A 25,547-nucleotide genomic window follows, 5' to 3' on the forward strand; every position below is an offset into this window, starting at 1 on the left:
TTCTTGTTCTTATCATTCAATATTGCTGAATATTGCATTCTTACCATCTTTATTGGTTGATTGAACTGTTTCTGGCTATATAAAAAATAGTAGTATATTTACAGTGAGGGTTTATCCTAAAGTGATTCCTTTCAAGACAGTTTCTGGAGATGTGATTCATCTGAAAAGAGGAACCGGATCTAAATATTTTTGCAAGTTGGATGTTATTATTATTTTTTAGTACTAAGAGAATTTGCTACATATAAGAAAACAGTTGCAAATTAATTGGTAAATCAAAAGATTCTTTGTTGATATGAATAATTACTTCTTAATTCATCAATTTTGGAATTTTAGATTTCTACATATTAAATTTACCAAAGCAGGAGATATGTGGACAGTTCTTCATTACTTACAGCCTGCTTGTGAAAGACTTGAACTGTGCTCGAAGGTGCTGCTACGTTCTTTCCAACTGGGGATAGAACCTTCCCCTCGATCACTGGGAGGACTCACATTCATATTCCTATCCTAAGAGAAAGCAGCAAAGTCCAATTTCAGTTGAATAATCACAATATTTAAAGTACTTGAATTTCTTTCAGACTACCAAGATTGAAATGAACCTTGTTATATATGCATAGCACAGCAGAATCCTGTCATAAGTTGAGCTTTTTAATCACAGAGATTCATATATACTATGGTTAAAATTATGTCCTCCCCAAATACAACAACCACATACAGTCAAACCCTGATGCAGCATGATTAGCCTAGAAATCAGGTTTTAACCTTAGCTTTTAGCATCAGTGTCTATAAAAGAATTCTACCTTCATTTATTATTCCTTTTCCATAATATGGTCAAGTAGGTATAACCATGTTTACATTTTATATGTTTGCATTTAAAAATAAGAGTGTCTTCGCTTTCTACTGACAGAGATATGGATATATTTTAAAAAAGGTTCATTTATCTGGAGTTCTAGAAAGGAAAACAATCCTTTGGTTAATCTAGGTAGCTCTGGACTATAAGGTTTCATGTACAGTAAAGGAATTTAGGCTTATTAGCTAAATTCTTTGAGTTCTAAAATTATGAACCATGAGAATTTAAATTCTTGTGCTTGACAGTCAAGTACTGTCAGCCAGCAGTTATAGTAAGCTTATAGTATTTTGCATTTTTATATTGTATTCCTTTCCCTAAAAAAGTTTTTTTCTTTCAATTTCCTAGAACTAAAGGCAGATCATTATTCCTAGTCCCTAGTATTGTGTTTTGCACATAGAAGGTGCTTTATGTCATTACTTGTCAAATTTAATTAAAGACAATAATAAGTTGAAACTTAATACTTGCTATAATGAATCAAAATATTTAAATGCATTAGATATAGAACATTTTACTGGGATAAGGGGAGCAACAGAAATAGAAAATAAGTTTCTGGCTATTGTGAAATACATGATCTAGTTATGATTAAAACATAATTATATAAAATGACTTATGGAACCTTACCAAGCAACATAGTAAAAGGATATATAGTAACTGGACAATAAAGGGGGGGGGGGGGGCAATGAATAAAAAGGTATCCAAGGAAGATTATCTAGCAGCCTTGCTTGAATGGATGGAGATGGGGAGAATAGAAGCCGGGAAGATATTGCTGAGTAGTCTAGATATGTGAAGGTGTGATGGCTTGGTTCAGAGTATTTATTATAGAGATGGAAAGCAAGAGGGCAATCAGCTGCCAAGAAGGTTAAAGCAAGATGATAGACTATATATGCTGGTGGGAGGGGAAGAGAAAGGAGTGAAAAAATGAGTCCCAAGATTCAATTCTGGGAGAGTAAGAAAAGAAATGATCATGGAAAAACAGAGACAGGGTTGTAAAAGGGGAAATAAAGGCTCAGTAATATCTCTCATGCTGGCAGGCACCTCAGAAGCCATCTGGTTCAGCCACATCACTTTCCAGATAAGGAAACCAAGGCACAAGGCATTTAAGTGAGTAAGGTCACACCTGTGGCAAGCACCAGATGTTAGATGTGAACCAAAGTGTTCTGACTCTGAAATCTGTACTCATGTAATTGGAAATAAGGGACTTAAGACAGAGAGAGAGGTATAGAAATGCAATTTAGATTTAATACAGATCATAAAATGTTAGAACTGAAAGTGATCTCAGAGATCACCTAACTCAAATCCCTCATTTTACAGGGGAAAAAAATGATTTTGGAGAAGGTATGCAACCTGCCTAAGACCACACAAATGGTAAGAATCAGAACCAAAACTAGAACCAGGTCAATGATCTTTGGACTTCTGCTCTGGGTATATGGTAAAGAGTGAAGATATGTGAACAGCAGCTATCAAATGATAAAAATACCAACACAGTCAAGGCCTACACTTCCTTGTTGAAACAAATGAACTGTAATTCCTAAAACAGAATTTAAAAAATTTCACTGGGTGACTGCCTGATTTTTAAAGAAGAATGAGGATGATTCTTACATTCTAAGAAGCAGTAGTTTATATTAACTAGAATATATGTTCTCAGAAGCACACTGATGGGATTTTCCTAAGGAATTTCCTGTAATTTCATTGTTCTTGCTACTTCCCACAATTAAACAAAAATAAAAGCAATTATGCCTACTGACCCTAAGGAGAAACACACACATTAATTCCTATGAAGCATCTGCAGAACAAATTTGGATATACTGTAGTGTTACTTTTGAAAAATAAACTTGTGTTTGTTTTAAAATGGACCCTTAAAAAAAGTCTTGGAACAGCTATCTCACACAAGGGTGTTTGGCAATCAGTGCATTCAAAAATCCTCTTAGAATAACACAAGGTATTTGTTTCTTTTCAACTAAAACAACATTCACTCATACCACCCAAACAATTCTGTTCCTGACATTTAATTGGTCTTGATCCTGGAAAAAGCATGGAAGAGACTAAACAGAATTTAATCACTGATAAGATATATGCCCTAGTACGAAATGTGAAAGGTTACAAAAGTGGCATGATCCAGCAGTAATAAAAAAATACATGAAGTAAAAGATGAAAGTTTGACCACAACTTTGAATTTTTCTTACTATTTTCATTCTTGATCAGTCTTTATTTAATCCAAATTACTAATTCCACATACAATCAGTACCTAAAGACATCATGTGGTCTAATGGATGGATACTGCTGGTAAGCAAAAGTCCTGGGTTCTAATTTCAGCTCTACAACCAATTCACTGTATGACCCTGGGTAAACCAATTAACCTCATGGGAATTCCAATTTCCTGATCTATAGAAATGAGGAATTTGAATCAGGGCTGTGAAATTCTTGCTGGGATGAACATTTTATGATTCTAATCTATCTATCCAGGCCTTAGGATATTTTTTACTACTTGGTATACGAAATTTCTGTATATATAAACTATTTATGCCACACACCCCAAATGCAAATTCACTTAGCAATCCCATAAACGCTTGGTGAATACTTGTTTACCACATACACTAATATGGAGAAGAATGTTCTGCGTTACATTAAAGACTATGCTACTGACCTAGTAAAAGTAATGTGTACACAGTGGCTTTTACCAACAGTACTGGTGGATTTCCCCTGATCCACTTTAGCCCAGTCCCCCTGAGACCAACAACATGTGGCCAGAGAGCAGAGTAAATCCCACATAAAGCAAATACCTTCACAGACACAAATGTTTTTTATTATAGAGTTTCATATATATACATATATATTCTTTCATATGAAACTACAAGAAATAGAGTTAAATTGCCAGTTGGGCTTTTTACATGAGTCATGGTACTCTTGGCTTCTAGATAAAATAGTTAAGGTTAAGGGTAGTTTTAAAGGTCCCAATGAAGAAAATACAACAACCTTAAATCAAAATTAATAGAACATGTACTTAGAGTTGTTTTTCCAGGTCAAGTGATACATACACATACACATTATATGCATATATGTATTTGCATAGCCTTTGACTATAATATAATGAAACTATTTTTTAAATGGCCACTTACAAAAGTACTTACATATCTATATGTTGCCTGCTTCTAAAGCAGAAGAGTTATCGGGGAAGCTACATGTATAATTCTTCTCCCTGTTCACAACTGCTGTGAAATTTCACAAATTTTTATTTATTAAATATTTATTTGATATGTTTGTCAAAATAAAAGGGATCTCCCTCCCCATACTGAACCCTCTCATAATAAAGAAAAAAAAATTAAGCAAAATGAACCAATCTGGTGACTGTGCCTGACAGCACATTTTATATTTGCATGGTGCTAAAGAGACAATAGGAGAGGGTGACAGAATATGGGGTATAACAATCTCTTCTTTTACCATTCTATCCTCCTGCTCTGAGGAGCAATGGCTTATCACCTCACACGGTAGCACTAAGAGGAGGGAAGTTGTTCTCATCACTGGTTCTCCATGGCCAACATTGGCCATTACAAAGAAAAGAGTACAAAAAAAAACTTTTGGTGGTGCCTTCATTTACATCGCTATAGTCACTGTGTGTATTATAGAATTGCTTTTGGAAAAAAAAAAAGGAACTATGCTATCTTTTATTTCACTCAGTATCTAGCATATTATGGACAATGAATGTTCCACAGAGAACAAGAAAAAGTGACACATTGTCAATGTCTGGTTTTTGACCAAAAACAGTGTTGTCCACCTTGATCATCCATCTTATTCTACCCATCCATTGTTTTAAAATGATATTTGATTCTTAAAAAAAAAAAAAAGGCCAAGTACTCTCAGAGGATCAAATTCTCTACAAAATATAGCTGGCAGAAGACAATTAACAGAACAGGGACAGCTAGGTGGCACAATGGATAGAGTGGTGGCCTGGAGTCAGGAAGATTCCTGTTCTTCAGTTCAAACATGACCTTAGACACTTACTAGTTGCGTGACCCTGGGCAAGTCATTTAGCTCTGTTTGCCTCAGTTTCCTCATCGGTAAAATAAATCGTAGAAGAGAATGACAAACCATTCCAGTAACTTTACCAAGAAAACCCCAAATGAGTTCACAAAGAGTCAGACATGACTGAAAAGCACTTGAACGCAATACAATGAACAGAATATGCTATGTGCTCTAATGGTAATTTCAAAAAAAGAACTTCGAGAAATATTTTAAAATAAAGGTAGTATCACATGAAGCTCACCAAGGTGACTGTGTAAAGAGACAAACCTAATTTATACATAGTGTAAAGAGACAAAACTAATTTGTACATATATAAATTATGACACAGAATTTATAAACAAACTGTTTAAAAAAACAACTGCAATAACTATAGTCATATCAATTTACTTTGTGTATGAGGTAGTCTGATATGACTGAAGAAAAATAAAAAGTAACTTCAACTGCACCTCTATTATAATGGAATTTATCTGAAACCGTTCTTAAGTCTCCTTAATAAAAATATAGCTTTAGCAAATGCCTTTGCCTAAGTAGAAATTTAAGATATATATTATAGTTACCTGTGGGAATCAGACTGCCTTAACAAAGATGACAGGTTAAATTTCCATGTCAGAATTTCTAGGGACATAAAGTGACTGCTGTTTTCTCCCAGCCTTTTAAATGTTCAGTCCATACCACAGACCACAAGGCAGATGTTCAGTTGCTCTCTGAGATAGACCCTAGTTTGTACATGAAGTTTGAGTTTGGACCCCAGGCCTAACTCTGTTAAGCAGCATATCCTTAGACCAGCAAGGGAAGGAAGATTTACAGTCAAAGTATGTGGGTCAGCTTAGCTTAGCCACATTAACCATGTGACATTGAGCAAGTCACTTATACTCTATGATCCTGCATTCTTATCTATAAAATGAAGAGGGTTAGAACAAGTGACTGCCATGGTCTTTTCTAGCTTCAGATTAAAGACTCAATATTTTGCCAGCTCAGAAGTCAAATCTTCTTCACTAAGTGCAGTTCACCTGTGCAAGAAAGTAGATTAAAGGTGGTGAGATGGCAGGTGACACTGAAGAGATGACAGGATATGTGGCGTAACAATCTCTCCTTCACCATTTCACCCTCCTGCTCCGATGAGCAATGACCTATTCCCCCAAGTAAGGTCAGAGACAAGTGTTAACAACCTCTTTCCTCCCACAACCATAATGGAAGTAAGATCCTGGATTTTAAGTTTTATGCAGATGCCTCTATGCATTTTACAAGCTCCAGCTGCTAGCTAAGGTTTGGAGATAGGGTCACATCCACTCCATTATTAATCTTGTTGGATTTTATAATGAGATAAATTCCTTCTGGACTTTCCTTCGATCCTCTGGGCACTTATACTTACTAATGGAAACAAATTCAACAGTCAGCAGACAACTGTTTAGTCACTCCTTCTCTTAAGTAGTCAATAAATCTAGTGCTAATGACAGCTGAGGGGCAACTCTCCATTAATCTTTTTCTCTATTTAGAGAAGTGGTCATTCACTGTGACTTTGCTTCCTAATGCTTGATTTTAAAACCATAATATTTTAGTTTGATCCTCTTTTTCTGGAATACCTCTGAATCTACGATAACCCAAAGAAATTCTGACTCTTTCCATTAGTATCTTTCCACAAACACGCATTACTGATGATTAACAAATGTTTGAAATTAATGCCTTAATATGGCTATTAGAAAATTTTAGATGCTGCTAATATATACAACTGAATGAGTCTCTTTTCCTGAAAGTGGAAAAGCAAATTCCATCCTGCAACAAGCCGAAAATTTATTCTGCTCCCCCAGTTCTAGTATTTGAAGTTACAAATATCATATCTTACCTAGGACAAGCATGTTGCATTGGCATGCTCCTTTAAAAATGTGCTGTTTTAAAAGGGTAGTTTCTTTTTTCCTCCTTCATATGCCTTTTTTAGCAAGCATCCTTGGTGCAATACATGTCAAGTGGATTAAAACAGGTGACCTTAATAATTAATCAGACACAAGGTAAAAGAATAGTTCTACATATGGAGATGTTCTGGAAATATTAATGATGGGTAAATAATTCAGTATTTATTCATCTTTTTAAAAAAAATCACAAAGTGATTCATGCTATTATTGCCAGGATGTGGGAAATGAAGCATCTTATCAATAAGCTAGATCTCATTTAAAGGAGAAAATTATTCTGCTTTGTTAAAGGCTAATTTCCAAGCTAGGGTTCTTAACAACTGCCATCAACAGGTAGGTGATCCTGAGAACCTAAGAACAGGAGGACCTCCCAGACCACCAGACTCTGGAGAAGTCATAGAAGGGAACAACACCTGTGGAAAAGAGACCTATGACCACCAACACTACCTGCCACCAAGAAGACAGCCAAACCAGACTAACTGAAGCAGCAAGGAACATTCAGGGACAAAAAGGAGGCAGTATATGCCAGATGGGTCAAGTCCCATTGATCATCACCTCTCCTTGGACTCTTGTGGAGATATCCCAGGACACCAAGTCCAAGCTCCATGGAAATGGCTATTTCCCCCTCCCTCTTTACCCTTATAGATATTATCAAGGGAAATAGTCTTTGCAGAGAAGGGACCATTCATTCCCTCTACCCATCAATATCTTCCATTAACCAACTGCCACCAATGGGCAGATAAAACTCAAAGAGTCCTGGAAATAGCAGCACCCCACAGACTATTGGCTCTGCTTTCAGTCTGGGCTCCACAAAAATATTCCAGGGAGGCAATCTGTGTGGAGATGTGAACCTGGCAACATCCCCTACCTTCTTAACAGCCATAGCTACTGAAGACTTGGAAAAGAAATTTCAAGTCACTGAATTACTTTTAAAATGCTCCAGCAACAGAAACCAATAAGACTTTTTAAATTGGAATGACATTAAATAAGATGCAATGTCATCTGTTTTGTTGCTGTACCCAAGAGATCATGGAACATTTCCATCTGACTTGCAGCTAAAACTCATTCATTACATGTGTTATCACCAGGTATTAAAATTCGAGGTCCTTGAGAGCAGACATTGTCTTCATTTCTCATTTGCATCCCTAACACTTAGGACAGTGCTTACATATAGTAAACACTTAATGTTTTCCCCCTCCCTCCATTTGATCATCTCCAAACTCTGGCACAATGAAAGGCTATCTAATCTACAATGGCCTGGAACGACTTGTGGCCTAAAGAGAGTTAAATAGGTCTGAGGCACCCCTTTGGGGATAGTGGAATCCAATAATATATAATCTGTAAATGATTCATAAACCCAATATTTTATTCATATAATCTTTGAGAGAAGATAAGGATTATCAAAGATGTAAAATTTCCCCAATTTATATTATTTTGAATGAGATCATTGCTATCAATCTTCATTCTTTTTCAATAAGTCCATGTTGCAATAACTTGATGCAGACATTCATTAATGGCATGCCTTATCTATTGTTCTTGAAATGCTGCAGTAGACTGAACCAAGTGAAATGAAATGGAACAGAGAAGTATCACAAATATGTGTATACAAATGCATTCATGATGACATAAGATGCTATTGAGATAAAGTCTTTCATCACTATATTATCTTAGATACAAATTACAGTGTTCAGTATCATACGCATGTGGGAACTTGAATAAATGTTTTCCGACCAACTGAAAGGGTCAGAATTCACAGTAGAAAAAATTCTGCCATATAGACAATTTTTGGTTCCAACTTTTAAAAGCAAGGTACATTATAGTTGTCTGCATAGTCTTAAACACTTAATAATATAGTGTGGGAATCTCTAAACTATAGAATTATCAAATTAGTTCACTATTCTCAGATGGACTCCATATGTATATTACCAAAAAAACCCAAACGAAACCAAAACAAAAAAAAACCCTCGTCATGATTCAGTTAGAAGCTATGGAATTCAGTTACAGATGTTTTTGTGTGCACTACAAACGTGTATAGGATGGATGACAAACTATACTGGAGTGTTTTTTGTTTTTATGAACTATAAAAAGCACTTGCTCGCAGACATGATTCATTTTTACTTACAAAACAGCTGTGTTTTAAAATGTAGCAAACTATCCAAATAGTCAAAAGCTGAGAAGGATTCAATTCAACATTTACACTCCAGCTATACATTGAAGGCACCATGTTATAAGTGAGTAAATAACAAAGGCAAATAAGATATGATCTCTCCCCTTAAGGAACTTACACTGTAGTTAGGGAGGGGTGATAGGTACAAAATAATTTATATAAAATGTAAATGGAGCTAGGAGAAACTGAAGTAGAAATAAATAACCTAAGAAAAAAGGAGGCAATGGAAGGCTTCATGTAGGGACTAGCACCTGAACTGGAATAAGTTACTTAATTTCTCTGAGTTACTTTCCTGGTCAAGTCCAGGGTTTCTTAAACTTTTTTTTTGCTTTTTTTCTTTTGCTTTTTTTTTTTAAAATTTATTTATTTAACTTTTAACATTCATTTTCACGAAATTTTGGGTGCCAAATTTTCTCCCCATTTGTCCCCTCCCCCCAACCCAAAACACTGAGCATTCTAATTGCCCCTATCACCAATCTGCTCTCTCTTCTATCATCCCTCTCTGCCCTTGTCTCCATCTTCTCTTTTGTCCTGTAGGGCCAGATAACTTTCTATACCCCATTACCTGTATTTCTTATTTCCTAGTAACAAGAACAGTACTCGACAGTTGTTCCTAGAACTTTGAATTCCAACTTCTCTTCATCCCTCCCTCCCCACCCATTCCCTTTGGGAAGGCAAGCAATTCAATATAGGCCATATCTGTGTAGTTTTGCAAATACCTTCCATAATAGTCGTGTTCTGTAAGACTAACTATATTTCCCTCCATCCTATCCTGCCCCCCATTGCTTCTATTCTCTCTTTTGATCCTGTCCCTCCCCAAGAGTGTTGACTTCAGATTGCTCCCTCCTCTCATTACCCTCCCTTCCAACATCCCCCCCACCCTGCTTATCCCCTTCTCCCCCACTTTCCTGTATTGTAAGATAGGTTTTCATACCAAAATGAGTGTGTATTTTATTCCTTCCTTTAGTGGAATGTGATGAGAGTAAACTTCATGTTTTTCTCTCACCTCCCCTCTTTTTCCCTCCACTAAAAAGTCTTTTGCCTGCCTCTTTTATGAGAGATAATTTGCCCCATTCCATTTCTCCCTTTCTCCTCCCAATATATTTCTCTCTCACCACTTAATTTCATTTTTTTAAAGATATGATCCCATCCTATTCTATTCACTCTGTGCTCTCTGTCTCTGTGTGTGCATGTGCGTGTGTATGTAATCCCACCAACTACCCAGATACTGAAAAGTTTCAAGAGTTACAAATATTGTCTTTCCATGTAAGAATGTAAACAGTTCAACTTTAGTAAAGTCCCTTATGATTTCTCTTTGCTGTTTACCTTTTCATGCTTCTCTTCATTCTTGTGTTTGAAAGTCAAATTTTCTTTTCAGCTCTGGTCTTTTCATCAAGAATGCTTGAAAGTCCCCAATTTCATTGAAAGACCATTTTTTCCCCTGAAGTATTATATTCAGTTTTGCTGGGTAGGTGATTCTTGGTTTTAGTCGTAGTTCCTTTGACTTCTGGAATATCATATTCCATGCCCTTCGATCCCTTAATGTAGAAGCTGCTAGATCTTGTGTTATCCTGATTGTATTTCTACAATACTTGAATTGTTTCTTTCTAGCTGCTTGCAATATTTTCTCCTTGACCAAGGAACTCTGGAATTTGGCCACAATGTTCCTAGGAGTTTCTCTTTTTGGATCTCTTTCAAGCAGTGATTGGTGGATTCCTTGAATACTTATTTTGCCCTCTGGTTCTAGAATCTCAGGGCAGTTTTCCTTGATAATTTCATGAAAGATGATGTCTAGGCTTTTTTTTCATCATGGCTTTCAGGCAGTCCCATAATTTTTAAATTGTCTCTCCTGGATCTATTTTCCAGATCAGTTGTTTTTCCATTTTTTTTTTCAGGCGGTGATCTGTGGATTCCTTGAATACTTATTTTGCCCTCTGGTTCTAGAATCTCAGGGCAGTTTTCCTTGATAATTTCATGAAAGATGATGTCTAGGCTCTTTTTTTGATCCTGGCTTTCAGGTAGGCCCATAATTTTTAAATTGTCTCTCCTGGATCTATTCTCCAGGTCAGTTGTTTTTCCAATGAGATATTTCACATTATCTTCCATTTTTTCATTCTTTTGGTTTTGTTTTGTGATTTCTTGGTTTCTCATAAAGTCATTAGCCTCCATCTGTTCCATTCCAATTTTGAAAGAATTATTTTCTTCAGTGAGCTTTTGAATCTCCTTTTCCATCTGACTAATTCTGCTTTTGAAAGCATTCTTCTCCTCATTGGCTTCTTGAACCTCTTTTGCCAATTGAGTTAGCCTATTTTTCAAGGTGTTATTTTCTTCAGCATTTTTTTGGGTCTCCTTTAGCAGGGAGCTGATCTGCTGTTCATGCTTTTCTTGCATCTCTCTCATTTGTCTTCCCAGTTTTTCCTCCACCTCTCTAACTTAATTTTCAAAATCCTTTTTGAGTTCTTCCATGGCCTGAGCCCATGGAATATTTATTCTGGACGTTTGTGATACAGAAGCCTTGACTTCTGTGTCTTTCCCTGATGGTAAGCATTGTTCTTCCTCATCAGAAAGGAAGGGAGGAGATATCTGTTCAACAAGAAAGTAGCCTTCTATGGGCTTATTTTTTTTTTCCTTTTTCTGGGCATTTTCCCAGCCAGTGACTTGACTTCTGAGTCTCCTCTCCACCCCCACCTCACCTCTAGATCTGCCCAGCCAGTGCTTGGAGTCTGAGATTCAAATGCTGCTTCCCATCCTCAGGGCTTTTGGTGGGGATGGGGCTGCTATTCAGTGTGACATTAAGTTCAGGTGCTCAGGTGGGGGCAAGGCCACCTCACAGGGCTCAGTTCCCTCAGGGGGTTTATGTGGAGACCTTCAACAATGAATCTGGGCTCCTGCCTGCTTTGGGAGCCCCTGTCCCCTGCTGCCTTGGCTGATGCCTCCCAAGGGGGCCTGAATTATGGGGACACTCCACTCTCCTCTCGAGCAACCAAAGAGACCCTCTCACTGACCTTCAGCACCTGTGGGTGGAGGGACCCTTGTGGCTGCTGGAGATTCCGTCTCTGAAGCCTGCTCGGATCTGCTCCTCTCGGTACCTCGAGGCCAAGGCAGGGCTGGGCTCTGCTCTGGGTCCAGTGCATGAGGGACCTTTCACGTTGGTTTTTCCGGGCTTTCTGGAACAGAAATCTCCTCCACTCCGTTGTTCTATGGCTTCTGCTGCTCCTGAATTTGTTGGGAGTTCTTCTTCACAGGTATTTTATGGGCTGTGGGTTTCGGAGCTAGCATATGTGTGTCTTTCTACTCCGCCATCTTGGCTTCTCCCCCAACCTTTTCTACTTGAGACCCTTTCCCCTGTTTTGGCAGTGGTGTTACATGGCCTGAGTGCATGTAAAGTGCAAAGTACACATACCTTGGGTTTAGAACCAAAGCTGCAACTTGAGCAAGCACAGCCAGAAACATCTTGGACTCATTACAAGTTTGATTTTTAATCAATTTTTGGTCATTGTGTGTTCAGAAGCCTTTTACTGTTTCTCAATTTTTTGCTATACCATTTGGGGTTACAACCCACTGTTTAAGAAGCACTGGCTATAAAATTAAAGGATTAGATTTTAAATCTATGATCTTCAAAGTAGGAGAGAAGGAACGAGATAAAGAGCATTCTAATTATGGGAAGAACATAAAGATATGGAGATGGAAAAGTTTTGCATGGACTGTAATGTAGGAAAGGGTAGTAAGGTGAGACTAGAAAAATAGCTTGGAATCAGATTGTAGACAGTCTTGAATCCCAGCTAAAAGAATTCCAATTTTACTGTATAGGCAATGGGTAGCCACTGGTGACTCCTAAACTGAGAAATGACCATTAGAACAATGTATTATGCCAAGATAATATTTTTTTCCATTTCTTCTTCTTTTATTTGTCAAGAAATGATGGTAGCAGTTGTCACAATCTTAATTGTTTGTTTGTTTTTAAATTTTATTTATTTGTTTTTAGTTTTCAACATTCACTTCTATAAGATTTTGAGGTTTAAATTTTCTCTCCTTCCCTCTCCTTCCCCCTTCCCAAGACAGTATGCAATCTGATGTGGATTATACAGGTAAAATCATATTAAACATACTTTCACATTAGTCATGCTGTAAAGAAGAATTACAACCAAAGGAGAAAAGCACAAGAAAGAAGAAACAAAAAAAAAAAAAAAAAGAAAAGAAAAGAAAAAAATAGTATGCTTTGATCTGCATTCAGACTCCTCAGTTCTTTCTCTGGATGTGGTGGACAGCATTTTCCATCCTGAGTCTTTTGGAAGTGTTTTAGATCTTTGTATTTCTGAGAGGAGTTAAGTCTACCAAAGTTCATTATAGCACAATATTGCTTTTACTGTACACTATGTTCTCCTGGTTCTGCTTACTTCACTCAGCATCGGTTCACATAAGTCTTTTCAAATTTTTCTGAAGTTCACCTGCTTATCATTTCTCATGGAACAAAAACCAGTATTCCATTCCATTCATATAACACAACTTGTGCAGCCATTCCCCAATTGGTGAACATTCCCTCAATTGCCAATTCTTGGCCACCACAAAAAGAGCTGCTATAAATATGTTTTGTACATGTGGGTTCTTTTCCCACTGTTATGATCTCTTTGGGATATAGACCTAGTAGAGGTATTTATGCCAGGACAAATAAAAAATAGATTGTCGTGGGGAGAAAGTAGAGGCAGGAAAACTCTGTTATTATAATATCTCAAGCAAAAAACAGTATATACGATTATCATAGGAACAGAAAAGAGTGGCAATTCAAGAGGTTTTACAAATGTAGAATTTGTCAATTGTCTAGATTAGGAAGGCGGTAGAGATGACAAGAAGGCACTAAAGATAAGTTGGAGAATTCCAGCCTGTGTAACTGAGATAATGGTAGTGCCTCGACCAGAATCAGAAAGTTAGGGGAGGGGAGTTATTTTGGAAAGTTGATTAATTTCATCTTGGACATCCTGAGTTTGTCTGTAGGATACCTAATAGAGGTGTCAGGACTGACAATACTGATTCAGAGTCACCTGAACAGATATAATGATAAAAGAAGATGTAATTACCAAGGGAAGGAGAATAGGAAAAAAAAAGGGGGGGGTCTATACTTTAGGGAAGAAGAGACAGACATGAAAAGTGACAAAAAAGGAGTCAAAAAGAGAGAAGGAAAGAACATTATAAACATGTAGTAAGAAAAGAGGAAATATCAAAAACTACAGAAAGGTCAAGGAGGAGAAATAAGAAAAAGCTATGTCACTTGACAACTAGGAAGGCATTGGTTACATCTGAGAAAATACTTTTTACATAGTATATGGATAAGAACAACAAAGCTGAGAAGTAAATGTAGGCAGAGAAAAGAAAGGAAAGGACACTTTTTTAAAAGAAATTTTACAATGGAGGAGAAGAATGAGAGGAGGCTGTGACCTGAAATGGTATCTGGGAAAGTGTTTTTGTTTGTTTTGTTTTGAAGGAGGTGGAGACTTGAGCATGTTTGTAGAAGGATAGGAATGAGTCAATGAAAGAGCAACTGGTGATGCAAGAGAGGGTGTGATCAATGGAAAAATGTTCTGGAGGAGGGGGAATGGGGTAGGATCAGCGGCTCATAGAAAGGACAGTTTTGGCAGGGAGGAGTGCCTTTTAGATGAGGCAACAGGAATGAGAAGAAAGGTGAAGCTCTGCAATGGTTTTCAGGTATGGAGGAGGTCAGTGGACAAGTTCACATTCATACCTGTATTTTCTCAGGTAAAGCAGGAAGCAAAGTCATTTAATGAAAGTTAAAGGAATAAAGTGAGGTTGGGGTTTGATAAGAATTAAAGTTATGGAACAATCTATAGCAGATTAAGACAAAAATGTAAGAGATGAACAGTGTTATGGAAGACCTGTGGATGGAGGGCTTACTTCTGCCTAAACAGATCAGATAAGGTTTAATTCTTAAAGTTTTATCTGAGATGGTTTTGAAAAGATGTGTATAATGAAAAGGAAGCTATTCTAGGTATGGAAAATGTCTCCTTTCCTTATAGAATATGAAAGAATTTAGTTTTATTTATAATACCATCCATTAAAAATAAGTAGTATTTTTGTGCAGACATGAACTAAAAAAGGCAGGTTGGAAAGGCACTGCCTTATAGCTTGTGAATCAGATGAGTGATCTTCTGTTACTGGCATTTCAATATTTGGTTCTATTTGGAACAGCTATGACAACAAAGGAGAAGCTGTAAGTGGTGCAAAAACTCAATTAGTCCTGACCAAAGAGAAGCTATGAAATGTTTCTGTTGTCTACAAAGAAAATATCGTGTTAGATCCCACTTTTTATTTTGCTTCACAATATGGACGTTCAGAGAAGGCTTGCTTAGTAAGCTAGTCAACTTAGTACAATATTACATTATGCTCTCAATCACTGTGGTCCTTGGTCCCAATTCAGAATCTAAACAGGTTTCTAGAAATCTGATCATTTTTTGCTTCGGTGATTACCATGGAGTAAACAGCAGGAGGCTGACTCTAACTCATGAACTAAGAGAGACTTGAACACTCACTTCCTGCTCACCCTTCACTACACAAGCAGTCTGGTTGGATCAAATGTTTCACTGGCTTCTTACAACACCAACAACATAACAAAGTTGGTTGCCAAAATTGCTCAGTTATTCTAACAGCTACCGTTCTATCAAAAGAAATACAGTGATTGTTTTTCAAGTATAATGTTGGTAGGAACCTGAAATTATGTGGAATTAGATCTCTGTAACTTATAAAATCAAAAGGTCTCAGAGTTAGAAAGGTCCTGTAGAGGCTCTCTTATCCTATTTTATTTTAAGGCAAAATCAAATTATTCAGAAGATTTGCCTCATCTTGAGCCAAGATTTGCCTCTCTGCATCTTCCACATTTCAGATCTGGTTCTGGCCTGTAGGCCAAGCAATAGAAGTATGATTCTTTTTCCATATGACAGCACTTCAGATCCTTGAAAATGATACTTTCTCCATCCTTAAAAACTTTTCTTTTATAGAAGCTATTACCCTGGCTGCCTCCTCTCAACATGCTCCAGCCCACCAACGTTCCTTTTAACACACAATGCCCTAGCACTAAAAACAATGTTCAAGTTGAAACATAGTTTCACCAAGGCCATAGTAGAATCACTATCTTCCTCATTCTGGACATTATCCTTATATGGGCAAAAACTATGAACTAATTACTTATGTTTATACCCCATTTTAAGACATGCAATGCTAGGGTGCATGCACTGGCAGCACCAGCTATGGACCTTGGAGGCTATGTAACACTGGTAGCACCAGCTTCAGGAGCTCTCAGCCCCAGTAAGGTGTCAGACAACCAGTCAGAAAGAGATTACAGAGGACCTTTGCAGACACTGGGGACAGCTGATGATGACTGCTCATATGCTCTTCTAGGTCAAAGTTCCAGGGTAGACAAGACAGCTTGTGGTTGGTCACAAGGGAGCAAGGGTTCTGGTCACAGTTCCAGGACAAAGAGGAGTGCTGGCACTTGCAGCTGCAGGGGAACAGAGGGTTTTCTTGGGTGAAGATCAGAGGGTAGTACAGGAGAGCAGGGACTACATCTCTTCCAAGATCACCTCACATTGGAAGCACCAAAAACTTTTAGACCCCTGGAACTAGCACTGAAAAAAGCAACATGACAAAGCCTGAAGCTTGGGACACTGTCTCAGATGAGTAGAGCCCAATATGAGTGTAAAGTTCAAAGTAAAAAAACAGGCTAGAAAAAGGAGCAAACAACAAAAGAACTTGACCATAAAAAGCTACTATGGTGGCAGAGAAGACCAAGACACAAGCTCAGAAGACGACAACATCTACAAACAAAGCCTCAACACAAGCCCAACAAGAATTCCCAGAAGACTTAAAGAAAATATTATGAATGATAGAGGAAAAATTGGGAAAAGATATGAGAGTGCTGCAAGAAAAATTATGACAAGAGAATTAATAGCTTGGAAAACAAAGAAAAAAACTGAAGAAAATAACACCTTAAAAAAGAAAACTAGCCTAATGGTAAATGAGGAACAAAAATTCACTGAAGAAAAATGTTCTTTAAAAATTAGCACTGGATAAGTGGAAGCTAATAACTCCATGGGGCATCAAGAAACAATAAAAACAAAGTCAAAAGAATGAAAAAAAATAGAAGAAAATGTGAAATATCTCATCAGAAAAACAAATTACCTGGAAAATAGATCAAGGAGAGATAAATCAAAATATATTGGAATAACTGAAAGCCATGCTCAAAAAAAGAATTTAAACAGCACATTTCAAGAAGTTATATGGGAAATTGCCCTGATATCTTAAGTCCAAAAGGTAAAATAGAAATTGAATTTGCTGATCACCTCCTAAAAGAGATCCCCAAATAAAAAATACCAAGACTAATACAGCCATATTCTGGAGCTCCCAGGTCAAGGAGAAAATATTGTAAGCAGTCAGAAAGACACCATCCAAATATGGTGGAGCCACAGTTGGGATCACACAAGATTTAGCAGATTCAGTGTTAAAGGAGCAGAGTTGTTGGAATATGATATTCTAAAATGTAAAGGAACTAGGATTACAACCAAGAATAACCTATCCAGCAAAACAGTATAACCCTTCAGGAGAGATAGTGGATGCTTAAAGAAATAGAGAACTTTCAAGCATTCCTGATGAGATCAGAGCTGAATAGAAAATTAGACATTCAAACATAAGACTCAAGAGGAGCATAAAAAGGTAACCATGAAAGATAAATCATAAGGGATTCAATAAGCTTAAACTATTTAAATTCCTACATGGGAAAATGATACATGTGGCTCCTAAGATCTTCATCATTAGGGAAGTTAGAAGAAGGCTATACAGACAAAGGTCATAGATATGAGGGCATGGATTATTATTTTGGATAAGGGGAGAGAAAAAGGGATTCTCTAGGAGAAGGGTAAAAGAAAGGAAGAATGGGGAAAATTATCCCACAAAAAAGTGTATAAGAAGAGTTTTTTACATGGAGGGGGAAATGGGGTGTGTGTGTGTGTGAAGGGGGTAGGTGGGCAATACTTGAATCTCACTCTCATCTAAAGTGGTTCAAAGAGTGAAAAATGTATATATAAATCAGTTGTGTATTCTGGGGTTTTTACACCCCAGTACATGGTCAGTTTTTTGCATAGTGCCATGTACAACTGAGAAAATGATTTATTACCTTTCTACTACCCCCATTCAATTTTCTATAGAGGTCTATCATATCTAACTTTTCTAAGGTTTAATTCATCTCCTTAACTTCTTTCTTGTTTATTTTGTGGCTAGATTTATCCAGTTCTGAGAGGGAGAGGTTGAGGTTTCCCACTAGTACAGTTTTGCTTTTTACTTCTTCCAGTAACTCCCCTAACTTCTTCTCTAAGAATTTGGATGCTATCCTACTTGGTCCCACCCCTCCCAGTGTGTTTTGTCTATTTTTTTCTTTCTATTAAAGGGGCCATTTCCATGTCTACTTTTAAAGAGGCCTCTTCACGGAATGGGCATTAACTCACTTTAAGCGAGTACCTGAAAAGGCCTTATCCTAAAAGGCCAATGTCTCCCACTGCATCCTGGGCCATCTCTAGTCATCCTGATGAATGTCACTGGATCCAGGTGGCTCAGGAGGAGAAAGTGAGGCTGGTGACCTTGCACAACCCTATAGCTCTCCCTCACTCAAGACAAGGTCCAGTGCAAGTCATGTCATCATTTCTCTGACATCACGGTCTTTGAAAAAGAAGGAGGAACACACAAAAACAACAACCCTACAGGGAAGAAGGAGGGGAAGGACACACAAGAAAGGGTGGGAGGGTAATAAAAGGGAGAGCGAATTAAGAGAGGCAGTGGTCAAAAGCAAAAACAGACTTTAGGGGAGGGACGAGACAGAAAAGAGAGAGAGAGAATGATAAATGGAAAAACTAGGTTTGAGGGAAATACACAGTTGGTAATCATAATTGTAAATGGAAATGTGGTGAACTCATCCATCAAACAGAAGTGCTTAGCAGAATGTATCAGAAATCAGAATCCAACATTATGCTCTTTGCAAGAGATTCTTCAAATAGAACGACACACAGATAGCTAAAACAAGGAGCTGGAACAGATCTAATATACCTCAGCTGAAGTAAAAAAGGCAGGGGTACCAATCATTACCCCATACAAAGCAAAAGCAAAAGCAAAAGTAGACCTCAACATTTAAAGAGATGTTTGGGAAAACTGCATTTTGATAAGAGGTACCATAGACAATGAAGTAATATAAAAATTTTTACCACAAATTTCTCAGATAAAGATCTTATTTCTCAAATATGTAGGGAACTGAGTCAAATTTACAAAAATAAGAGCCATTGCCCAGTTGATGAATGGTCAAAGGATATGAACAGGTAGTTTTCAGAAGAAGAAAACAAAGTTACCTGTAGTCATATGAAAAATGCTCTAATTCACAACTGATTATAGAAATATAAATTAAAACAACTCTGAAATACCTTGGTGGAGTTACAAACTGGTTCAACCACTCTGAACAATTTAGAACTATGCTTAAAGGACTATAAACCTGCGTATACTCCTTGACCCAGCAATAACTCTACTAGGTCTGTCTGAAATCAAAGAAAAAGGCAAAGCATCCATATGTACAAAAATATTTCTAGGACTTCTTTTTGTGGTAGAAAAGAATTGGAATGTGAGGGAATGCTCACTAATTGGGGAATGACTAAAAAAGTTGTAGTATATCACTGTGATAGAACATTATTGTGCTATAAGAAATGACGAGCAGGATGGTTTCAGAAAAACCTGGAAAGACCTATATGAATGGATAGAAAGTGAAGTGAGAAGAACCAAGGAATCACTGACAGTAAAAGCAATTATACTATCCACTGAAGGAAAGACAGACTGATCAAAACAATAATCCAAAATCACTGGGAAGGATGGATGATGAAAATTGCTATCCACCTCTAGAGTGCAAAGTGAGATATCATTTTCTTACTTTATTTTTCTTGCTTTTTTTGCAACATGGCTAATATGGAAATATGTTTTGTGATTTCACATGTATAATGGATATTATATCGCTCGCCTTCTCAGCGGACAGGGTAGAGGCTGGAGGGAGGGAGAGAATTTGGAACTCAAATTTTTAAAAATGTTTAAAATAAAAAAGATTAATGTTAAGTTTGAAGTCTGCTAAAAGTCATAGGTCTTTTTTATATGAATTAGTGTCTAGTCATCTCTTCTCTTTCCAATATCTATTCAGTTAATTTTTGAACCAAGGTTTAAGACATTATAGTTTATCTTGATGAAGTACATGTTATTAGAATTAGTCTACTGTCCACTGAGAGACCCTTTTTAGATCCCAGATTTGTCAACAAGTGGATCAACTATCCATTCCAGCTCTGCGTAAACTGTCTATTTGACAAGTATAATACTTATGCCTTCATCTCAGTAACTGACAAAAAGTTCAACAGAGCAAGGCCAAGTAAAAAGCTTCAGAGCAACCTCCTCCACTAAGTTGACATAGATCCATTAACTACCACTATTTGAGTCTGGTAATAACATCTAAACCACAGCTTTCTATTTTGTCTAAAAGAACATTTAGAAACTTTTTCAAAGGCCTAGCTAAAATACTTTTGTAGTATGCGAATGTCATTCTCCTGATGAACCAATCTGGAAATGCTTAAAAAAAAAGTCCAAATTTTACTTTCTTTTCCAAAGTCATGACTTTCCACTTATAAGATAAAATAGTATAATAACAATATAAGATTTTAAATAAGGAATAGTATATACACACACACACACACACATATATATACATATATATACACACATATACACACACATACACACTCTCACATACACATATATGTATTATAACAACGAAACCAACAAAAAAGAGCATAGTCTGGAATGACTTACTTTGTCCTTGACATAATTTTTTAAAAAAATCTATCTTGTCCAAATTTTATTCCTGAAAGACTCCTATTTCCTCTTGAATAGTTTTCCCCTTTTACAACCCCCTAGTCATGTGCTTTCCTAAAGTCTAGGCTGTGCCCAGTATTCTCTGTCTTTACTATTAAAAATCTAAAAGGATATGGTCAGCTTTCTCCGTAAGTTCCTACTGCTTTGAGTTAAAATCACGAATGACAGAAATGTGAGGGACCTCAGAGACCTCATTACTCTGATCTCAGTTTTCAGGTTGAAAAAAAATAAGGCACAGAGAGAATTATTTGCCCAAGATCACACAGATGTTAAATGACAGACAGACTAAATATATATTACGGGAATCTTCTTCTACTGTTCCTTCCATCATATTTGTTTTCTCCAACCACCTAGGCCTACTTTGTTGGCCATACTAAGATCAATGAAAGCTATTATGTCTACAATAGGAGCTTTTTTTAAACATAAGAGATGAAGCTTAGCAAACAAATGTAGAACTTGGCAAACGTTTTGCTTTTAGTAGCTTCAAGCTTCTACTAAAGTAAAGTACCCCTCCCCATCTTACTTATAAACCAACTTTACAACCTATTAGGAAAATATCACTTACATCTTACATCTGGCCAGGTGAACAGTAGTACATTCCTATAGCACTACCATTTTCATTCCTCTCTCCTTTAATCTCTTTTAATACATCCTACTCTGCTTCTGCTCTCAAGTTTTTAGGTGTTCATAAAGATACATATTTTCCTAACGTACTGTTATCCTCTTGCATTATCCTTAGATCTCTATTATGTGAGGAAATGCACCCTCTTTTCACTGCCATATTCCAATCATAAGTCGCAGTCCTATAGTTCTGAGTTGGTTTTATTATTTTATTAAACTGTGTACTCTGTTCAGTGTCATTTAGACTCTGAAGTATTAAGAATTGTTCCCAACCTTTTCTCCTATCATTTGTTTTTGTGAATTACTGCAAGCACTTTCCTTAATTCTTCTCCTGCTTATGTCGTTTTTTTTGTCCTCCAAAGCATTTACTTTTACAATTTTAAATTGTTTTTTTTTCTTTCCATCATATTTTAACTCAAAGCACTTCTGATCAGACTGCTGAGTCTCCTGTCACTTACTCCTGGTGAGACATACTTCCTAAACCTTGTGAGATGTGCTAAGAGTCTATCTGCGATTGCATCTTAAGACATGGTCCAAAAAGGCTTTGTTGTTCTTCAAAATCATTTTTGCATCCAGTCACTCACTTTACACAACATCTTTTCTCTTCCAACTTCATAACCTTCAAATACAGGGTGTCCCAAAAACCTTAGAGCAATTTAATCCCCTCCCACACCCCCAATTAAATTAAAGACTTCAGGGTTAATAACTTTAGGAATAAGAAGAAAACACTACCTGTGCGTTATAGGATCATAGGATTTAGAGCTGGATGGGGCTGTACAAACCATCTAGCCCAACCACTTTATTTGGCAAATGAGGAAACTGAGACTAAGACAGGGAAATTTATTTGCCCAAAGTCACATAGCTAGCAAGTAGAAGAGTAAATATCTGAACCTGATCCTCTAACTGTAAATGCTATGCTCTTTCCACTTCTCACCCCTTCAGCTTCTCATGGAGCACTTCAAAATCACTTTTCTTCATTTTAAAATAAAAGAGTCTGAAAAAAGAAAGAGTGGACCCATGGTTCTTCTCTACTGTATCATACTTGCACAGGTCATCTGGTAGGATGAAGAGTGTTAGTTGAAATTATCCCACACAAACTGATTTTGTAAAACCAGACTCTCCAGTTGTTCTACCATCCTGGAGTCTTTTCAGTCACCCATTTCTCATATTCCATACCCCAGCATAATGTGGAGAAATAGGTACATCTTGAAAAATATCTTTTATGAAAGAATTCAACAAATAAGTAACTTCTTTGTTTTACTCTCCAGAAGTTGCTCTGTTAAACTTTGGCTATGATTTAGCTTCTTGGCAGTGGTAATGACTATCCTCAGATAATGTTCCTTAGATTATGAAGACCTTCCCCAAGACGGCAAGACATGTCATCTGCACTAGGGGCCTCCTTTTGAAGCTGGTTTCTTTTTTCCTGTCTTTTTTAATCAATCTAGATTTAAAAATACATGGGTTTGGGATGATTGGGTAATTACAAATAGCAACAAGGAAATGTAATGATGCTCCTCTCCAGCTGTAACAAAACTGACATGAGGGATTGATGCCGGTGTTGTAGCTCACTTGTTTCAAGCTAGATGCCTAATAGATTTCTAACAGTGTGGTGATAAATAAAGTATGTTCTATTTATTAATTATGGACATTGTTCAAAAATGAAAAATCGCCGAAGTATTATTAATGTGGGAAAATACAACTTTAACATCTTCTTTGTGGTTTCTTCCTATACTCAGACCTATTCAAATCTACTTGCAGGATTTTCAAACATTTTTCATTTTGCTGAATGTCAGTTTCTCTTATAAACCACACTACATTCCCTCCATCAGCTGTGAACCTAATTTAAAAATGGAACTTCGTCAAGATTACTCTACTTGCTGAACATGTTGAACATTCATAACTTTGCCATATGTTGTTATGGAAATTGCATTGATTTATAACAACCTGGGTGTCACCAGATAGCACTGAGTCATCTGAGTTCAAAAATAATTCCTGGAAAATAATTTGTTTTTAAATGTTTCATTTACATCAAGACCTCCACTGACCTAAGATGCCATGTGGTGTATCTGTGTGTCTTTAGAGAAACCAGATTTTCCCAGATTAAAGATGGAGCCTTAGATTCTATGGGGATTTCCAAACAAAGTTAGATAGGTGGGAAGCTCGGGAAGATTTTCATGGCCTGAGCAATACAGATATTGCAGGGAAGGGGACTAATTTTAAAAGGTGAAATAATCGGAAGCCTTAGATAATTGGGGCCTGAGGTAAATGTTGAGGGATGTACTGGAGGACTATTGTGCAGACTTCCATGACGTCAACTAAGGCAGTCTTTGTCAGGAACGAGGCCAAATGATACCATTCTGGGGGAAATGAAGATAAAAGGACACAAGATCATAGGTCGCCCTTTTAATAACTATAGGAATCATTTATAGCAATTCATTTTAGGTTTCAATTGGGGTTTTGGAGGAATAGCAGGTTTTTCTTACAAATGCCTAGGATAATTTTTTGGACATGAAAGTTATAATTAGACTTAAAACAATAAATGTGAGTTCAGTTTGAAAGCAGAAGAAGAGACAATTTCTAGTACTGTAATAATTCTGTTAAGACTCTAACGAATGAGTCTGTATATATTTTAAATGTACATGTCAATGTGGTGGCTTGCAAAATTATAAAAGACTGAGCAACTCTGAGATCACTTGAGGATTGCCTGCACACATATATGTGCTAAGGTAAAGTGACCATGATGTGTTGTTCAGAGAATCACAGATTTAGAACTAAAAGAGACCCTTGAAACCTTTGAGTCCAACCTGAGGAAACTGAGGCAAACAGAGGCTAAGTGTTTGGCTCGGAGTCAGCCGGTAAATGCCTGCAGCAGGATTTGAACCACGCCCTTCTTAACTCCAAGTCCAGCACCAAGTCTATCACACCATGCTAAAGGGTCACCCACATTCCAGGTGAAACATATTCTGTAAGTGAGGATAAAGGTATCTGTAGACAAAGACTAAAGCTTCCCAGTTTACTCTGCTGAGTAGAAGCAATAAAAAAAATATCTGAGATGGGATCCATGCCCTGAGGGAAGACAGAATGAATCCTGTCAGGACCCTGATTTACTAAAAATAGGAACTTGTGTGGGCAGGATAAAAAGGGAGATGCTTTTGGGGGAGGGCGTGAAGCAGGGAGAAGTATTGCTGCTAATACTATTTACTGAACTAAGGGACCAGATTTTCCCTAATCCCATGGACTCCTAGGACCTTCCTAAATAAAATCAACCCTCACCCAGTAAGAATCATCAGTGGTCAAATGATGGCACAAGCTTGTTTCAATCTCTAACCACAACTCTGTAAGCTCCTTCCCCAACCCTACTCCACCATTTCCCATCAAATTTTGTTTTTATATCATGGGGAACTTCTACCCAAACAATTGCTGGAGCCATTTGGAAGGAAGTTATAATTATGAAAAAGAGAATGATGCTCAAAAACTAAAAAGGAAAAGAAAGGCCATTACTTTCAACTTTTTGATTCTGTGACTACAGTCATTTAGTTGATGCTGAAGAGAATCCACAAGCTCTTTGTATTTAGCACATCTCCCTTCAATCACATCCCTTGGACCACAGGAATCCTGGAAATACAGCAAAAAATCCTGAACTGTTTTGGATGACAATAACTAGCTCATGGAAGAAAAATAAGAACCTGAAAACATGACAAAAAAAGGACATTTATTAAACAGAAAACACTAATCATGAGCATTTGCACCTAAAAGAAGAATCTTATTCTGATAAGAAAAAAGGGAGGAATGAAATTATCACCTTGGATGCCACTGTGGAAAAGAAAATAGGTGTTACTCACCTGGTACCTATCTTCTCTAGAGATAATCACTTTTCAGTGCCCCTTGTCACCTTCCAGATATAAAAACAAAACTTTGCCAGTCTTAAATCTAGCACTGATTTATTCAAGGGTGATTAACAATACGAAAGTACTTGGCCTTGCTATTTTTTTTCAGATAACACACTGGCATTATTATGATTACACTTGTGAGAGAT

At 37.0% G+C, this 25,547-nt stretch overlaps 1 protein-coding gene across 11 annotated transcripts in view; it reads right to left on the reverse strand.

The window, feature by feature from the left end:
- The window catches only part of CEP128 (centrosomal protein 128), a 559,633-nt gene that overhangs the window by 23,449 nt on the left and 510,637 nt on the right, over positions 1 to 25,547 (reverse strand). For 8 of the 11 annotated variants that reach the window (XM_072623250.1, XM_072623247.1, XM_072623244.1 and 5 more), the window contains 2 exons: positions 25,013 to 25,126; positions 393 to 504 (listed from right to left, as the gene is read on the reverse strand). The exons of 1 other annotated variant lie outside the window; for it this stretch is intronic. In XM_072623250.1, coding sequence (XP_072479351.1) covers positions 393 to 504; positions 25,013 to 25,126 — 226 coding nt within the window. The remainder of the gene's footprint in view (positions 1 to 392; positions 505 to 25,012; positions 25,127 to 25,547) is intronic. 2 more of the 11 variants (XM_072623249.1, XM_072623248.1) reach the window with 1 other exon arrangement.

Source organism: Notamacropus eugenii, chromosome 7 (assembly GCF_028372415.1).
Source record: "Notamacropus eugenii isolate mMacEug1 chromosome 7, mMacEug1.pri_v2, whole genome shotgun sequence".
Classification (NCBI taxonomy): domain Eukaryota; kingdom Metazoa; phylum Chordata; class Mammalia; order Diprotodontia; family Macropodidae; genus Notamacropus; species Notamacropus eugenii.